This window comes from Myotis brandtii, unplaced genomic scaffold (genome assembly GCF_000412655.1).
Source record: "Myotis brandtii unplaced genomic scaffold, ASM41265v1 scaffold78, whole genome shotgun sequence".
NCBI lineage: Eukaryota > Metazoa > Chordata > Mammalia > Chiroptera > Vespertilionidae > Myotis > Myotis brandtii.
This window is the reverse complement of record NW_005371131.1, coordinates 749,654-755,602: the sequence shown is the minus strand read 5'-3', so window position 1 is coordinate 755,602 and position 5,949 is coordinate 749,654. Positions and strand designations below refer to the sequence as shown.

The 5,949-nt window shown below is 44.7% G+C and overlaps 1 protein-coding gene across 1 annotated transcript in view; it reads left to right on the top strand.

Annotated features, from left to right (window-relative positions):
- The window catches only part of EIF3L (eukaryotic translation initiation factor 3, subunit L), a 28,069-nt gene extending 22,345 nt beyond the window's left edge, over window positions 1–5,724 (top strand). Inside the window, exons 12-13 of the mRNA XM_005883215.2 lie at window positions 4,593–4,673; window positions 5,507–5,724. Coding sequence (XP_005883277.1) covers window positions 4,593–4,673; window positions 5,507–5,545 — 120 coding nt within the window. The 3' untranslated portion in view covers window positions 5,546–5,724. The remainder of the gene's footprint in view (window positions 1–4,592; window positions 4,674–5,506) is intronic.
- The last annotated feature ends 225 nt before the right edge of the window (window positions 5,725–5,949 follow it).

The following is a 5,949-nucleotide window of genomic DNA, read 5'->3' as shown; positions in this document are numbered from 1 at the left end:
AAAAAAAGGGGGGGGGGGGTAAATTCTTAAAAAAAAAAAAGAAGAAGAAGGCACAGTTGTAGTATTAAATAAGGTGCTCAGGATAAGCTTTGTAGAGAAAGTGAAATTGAAGTTAAGACTTGAAGGAGGTGAGGAAATTAGCCAAGCAAATATTTGATTGAAGAGCATTTCAGGCTGAGGGAGCCTGAACTTCTTATAATGGAACTAGGGGCCCAGTGCATGAATTCGTGCACCTTGAAAGGAACTGTGGGCCAAGGGGCTGCGGTGGACACAGGGGTGGGTCTCCGCCCATCCTCCCCACCCCTATCCAGCCCTTCCCACCGTGGCTCCCGGTCCTCTGTCTGCTGGCAGCTCTGCTCCCGCCGCCACTGCTCCCATGTGCTGACAGCGCTGGCCCCGTTCACACCCGCTGATGGCGTGGAGCAATTGGGGCCAGCGCCGGCAGTGGGTGCGAGTGGCGGCTGCTGGCCCCGATCGCCCCCGCCCCTCAGGAGCAGGGGGAGGGAGAGAAGCCCTCAGGGGCGATCAGGGCTGGCAGCCACGGCTCACACCTGCTGGCGGTGCCTTGTGATTGGAGCCAGCGCCGGGCACTGACAGCGGGTGCGAGTGGTGGCGCTGGTAGCGGGTGTGAGCACCAGGCGGTATTGCAGGAGCAAAGAATTTTCAGTAACCACCAGAGGCTCTCCCCGATGACGGTGACCAGCGCCCCGCCTTCATCTGGTGCCCCCGCTGACCTGCTCCATCCCGCTGCGGCCGACACCCGCCATGTTCTGCGCTCTGCCACCTGCTGCCGATGCTTGCTATGTTCCGTGCATGCCTCCTGGTGGTCAGCGCACGTCATAGCGACTGGTTGTTTGGTTGGTCCTCTGTTCAGTCTATCTGCATATTAGGGTTTTATATGGATAGATAGATTACAGTGTATGTGCTCTTTTTGTTGTTGTAAATCCTCACTAGAGGATATTTTCCCATTGGTTTTTAGAGAGAGTGGAAGGGAGGAGGATAGACAGAGAGAAACAGCCATATGAGAGAGACACATTGATTGGTTGCCTCTCGTACACACCCCACCAGGGATTGCAGGGCGAGGGATTGAGCCTGCATCCGAGGTATGTGCCCTTGTGTGCCCTTGCCAGAACTGAACCTGGGACCCTTCAGTCCACTGGCCAACGTTCTATCCACTGAGCCAAATGGGCTAGGGCCAGTATGTGCTCTTTTTGTGTCTAGCCTCTTTTGTTCAACGTTACATTTGAGAGAATCACATCCAGTGTTGTGTGTAGCAAAAGTTCATTCATGTTCATCGCTCTATTCAATATCTACCTTAATTTTTGACTGCCTTTTTTTTTTTCATTCTTGCTGCTAATGGATATTTGGGTGGTTTTGGCTATTGCAAAAAGTGCACATAAAGCTTTTTGGGGTAGCTGTCAATGGTCCATTTAGGTTTTTGGTTTTGGGTTTTTAAGCCTTCCTTATGCTTGTGTATGCACAAGCAGTATTGCGGTGGTTTCCTCTCTGGAGGAGAGGAGGGTTGAAGAACAGTATTGGTTTTCCCTATTGGGATTTTAAGTTCAAGTTGGACATTTTAATGTCCTAGTGAGGTTTTTTTTTTTGTTTTTTTTTTAAAATATATTTTATTGATTTTTTACAGAGAGGAAGGGAGAGGGATAGAAAGCCAGAAACATCAATGAGAGAGAAACATTGATCAGCTGCCTCCTGCACGCCCCCCACTGGGGATGTGCCCGCAACCAAGGTACATGCCCTTGACCGGAATCGAACCCGGGACCCTTGAGTCCGCAGGCCGATGCTCTATCCACTGAGCCAAACCGGTTCTGGCACTAGTGAGGTTTTTTAAAGAAGTAAATTGTTTTATTTGCTTGAGTTTTTTCCCCAGACTTAAAATATGCTAGATTCCTAGAATTGTTTTTTCTATAAAATATCACTTCCCCCTTTACTTCCCCCGTATGTATACACTCACAAGTTAAGAAAATGTTCTTATTTTCCTTTTCTTTTTTTGTCTTTTGCTCTTTCTTTCTCTCTCTTTTTTTTTTTGTCTATGTGTGTAGACCTCACTCTGTTCTCCATGTCTCTTAAACCCTTCTTCCATCTTCTTGTTTTCTTTATTATGGATAACTTTGTTTTGACTGATCATTCTATCCCTAATTAATCTCTTCAGCTCTATTTCTTGCTTTCTCTAGTTCTTTCTTGCTCATGGTGCAGTATGTCCTTATGTGCTTGAGTATTTTTTACTACAGAGGGTTCATTTGACCTTGAAAAACTATTTGTTGACATTCTTTGAAGGCTAGGGTGAATATTCATTTCTCTAGAGCTTATTTGTTTTTTCCTCTTAAACTTGCCTAGAGATGTTATTGGTCTGGGACAGTGGTCGGCAAACTGCGGCTCTTTGGCCCCTTGAGTGTGGCCCCAAAGTTTCAATCGCACTGTACGTGCGCGCCCGCACGTGGTATTTTGTGGAAGAGCCACACTCAAGAGGCCACAGTTTGCCGACCACTGGTCTGGGACCAACATAGACTGAGCTTACAAGACTGTGGTTCCCTGGATCAACCCGGCGGCAAGCTTAGGCTGCAGATTATCAGAAGAATCACCTGTGTTTCTGATGTCTCAGGGATGGGTCTTCTTTCTTTCTTTATTCACCTCTCCACCCTTGGAGAGCATTGCTTGGTGTCAGGAGTGGGATGGCGGGTCCCTTCTGGTTTATGTTTAGCTTGAGGATGCAGCCTTTTAGGATCCCAGCATTAGAAGGAGGGTCTTCTGTTAGGCTGGCCCTGGCCTTGGTTTATCTCTGTCCAAATTTTCTAGGGTTAGCAAATGCCCTCCGCACAGATGGGACTTCTATGCTTTGCTTACGGAATAGTTCTTCATTCTTTTTTCAACTCTGTGATGTTTTAAGGAGATTTAATTTATTCTGCATTTTTAGGTGTTTCAAGAAAGTGTGTTGATCTAAACATCATTAATTTTTTGACAGTGTTTTAGATGACTGTTAACATATTCACAATGTTGTGTAACCATCATCGCTAATTCCGCACTATTTCCATTACCTCCAAAAAGAAACTCCCTGCAGTCATTCCCCGTTCACCTAATCTCTGGCAAACCAGGAATCTGCGTCTGTCTCTGGATTTGTCTCTTCCTAAGATTTCATATAAATGGAATCACAAAACATGTGATCTTTTGTGTTTGGCTTCTTTCATTGAGCATATTTTTAAGTTTCGTCCAGGTTGTAGCATGGATCAGTACTTTATTCCTTTTATGGCTGAATCACATTTTGTTGATTATTTGATGAATAATTGAGTTTTCACTTTTTGTCTATTGTGGATAACACTGTTACGAATATTTGCAAACACGTTTTTTGTGTGAACATATTCTCTTTGTATATACCTGGTTGCCAGGTCAGTTTGGGTAGAGAGTGTTTTGTTTTTTTAAATATTTTTATTGATTTCAGAGTAGAAGGAAGAGGGAGAGAGAGAGAGAAACATCAGTGATGAGAGAGAATCATCGATCAGCTGCCTCCTGTAAGATCCAGCCTGTGACCTCCTGGTTCATAGGTCGACGCTCATCCACTGAGCCACACCAGCTGGACTGGGTAGTTTGTTTTTGAAAGCTCATCTTGTTAAACATAATCCTCTCATTTAGAGTTTATGGCTTTTGGAAGACTTGGTGTTTGTCAGAATTTAGCTGTCCTTGACATGAACAGACTCACCAGAAGAAGAAACACATCAGCAGTGGAAAGTTTTTCAATGTGTTTTCTTCTTCTTTTGTTGTTGTTGTTATTGTTTCAATGTGTTTTAAATCCTGCTTTTAAAAATCATCAAACAAAATTGTTGGTCCTGTGTGGTATCACATCAACTACCTAAAATTCTTTTTCAGTTTATTCCCAATGGCTTTCATATACACATTCTTTGGTAATATCAGTAACCTGCTGCATACCTGTGTAATATCTTAGTGACCCGATGAACTAGTCCCAAATATCTGGGTAGTCTTCAATAAAACACTTCTCCCAAGAATTAGCAACTTGGTTATAATTAATAAATTTTGCTATGAGATTTAGGTTAAATTAACTATAATATGAGTCAGTCCCAAATGGAAAAGGTTTTAACTGCATGTTTTGTTTTTATTGTTTCTCTTCCTGCTTCAGGTTTGTCTTTGGCAAAATGCTGCTTTTGGGGCGGGGGGGTGGGGGTACTTTTTCTCATCCCTGACTTAAAAAAATCCTGTCAAAGATTCAGAAGGTTCTTGGGTCTTAACTTGGATTATGTAGGAACTTACAGGGAAAGTGGTGTTCGACAAAATATTTTGAGCTTAAGAACAAAATGTAAAATCTTGGCTAATTTGCAACCCATGTATGAGGATGAAATGCTGTTTTAAATGTTTTTAATTGCCAAAAGATTCGTGTTCATTGAAGAAGACTACAAAATAAAAATAATGAGTTAGCAAGAAGAAAATAAAAATCGGTCATCTACAAAGAGCTGCTATTAACGGGAAAAGCACTTTCTGGGTTTATCTAGCAATTAGCATTGTGATTATCTGCAAGTATGTAAGTGGCTCTACCGCACCGCTTTGATCTGCCTTTGCTTTTCCCACAGGACATGATCCACATTGCAGACACCAAAGTTGCCAGACGCTATGGGGATTTTTTCATCCGGCAGATTCATAAATTTGAGGAGGTGAGAGATCTGAGAGAGGTGTCTGGGCTGGGGACAGAAGTTAGGAACTAGGTGGGAGTTTTAATCTTTTTCTTTTTTATTTTCAAGAAAGCCCCAAACTGACCCTTGAAGTTTCTGAGCTAGACTGGCTAGCTGCTTAGGGTTTGGGGAGTGGGTTGGGCCTGTAGGAGTTGCTGTGTCAGCCTTCTCTGGAGCATCTCTGTCCAAGATCTCCCTCTGCGGGTGGCCAGCAGCCCTGCCTCCCTCCGTAGTGTTTCCTAATATGGGTGGATTCACTGCCTGCTCTCACCCTCCCTCCCCATTTGGCAGTTATTTTGCAACTTAGACAGGTCTGGCCAGCTCCGCAGGCAGAGGACAGGGAGCAGCTCTGTTTTGACAGACTTGGTGCATTCCATGTCTTGCCCAAGGAGAGGTCTTGTGGGTCAGGCCAAACACGACTAGGGTATTGGGTCTCTTTTTGTCCTGGTGCTTTGAGTCACCAGCAGAGGTCACTGCTCTGCTGTGGTCCATGCCACCAGGCTCCTGCAGGGTAGTCATACAGCCCTGGCAAGTCTAGCCACCGAATCGCTTTCCTGTGTATAAAATGGGCAGAACAGTGTAGGGAAGGGGTGTGTCTGTTGAGTGTGAAGGGCAAGGAGAAGAACAGTGTGAAAGAATTGTGAGAGGTCCCGTGAGTGTCCGGTGGAAGACCTCTCTGGGCCTTTCCACAGAGTAGCTGCCCACACTCACATCATCTTCCCCCTCCCTGACTTCAGAGGGCCGGCCTGGAAGCCTTTGACCTGGTGATCACACACGCCGTAGGACAAGGCTTATCTCTCCTTTTTCTCTTCTAGCTCAATCGAACTCTGAAGAAGATGGGACAGAGACCCTGAGGACATTCACACTCGCATTAGTCATGAACTTATTTTGATGTCGTCGGTGGGGAGTGATTTTGCCACGGTGGAGCTTTTACCCAGCTCAGTCGTCAGCCTGTCAACCGAGTTGAAGTTTATTTGAGTCAAGGACTGGAATGTTTTCCGTAGGTCTCAGTAAAGGATCTTCTTTGGAGCCAGATTTGTCCTCTCATTATTGTTGGGGAGCGTTTGTGGATGAGGGCAACAATAGGTAATTTCCCATGTGTCGCGATGCATCAGTTATTGGTGTGTTTGGGGTTTTTTTAAGTCTATTATTTTTTAAAAAAATATATATGTTTTTATTGATACCAGAGAGGAAGGGAAAGGAAGGGAGCTATAGAAACATCAATGATGAGAGATCCACTGGGGATTGAACCTGCAAT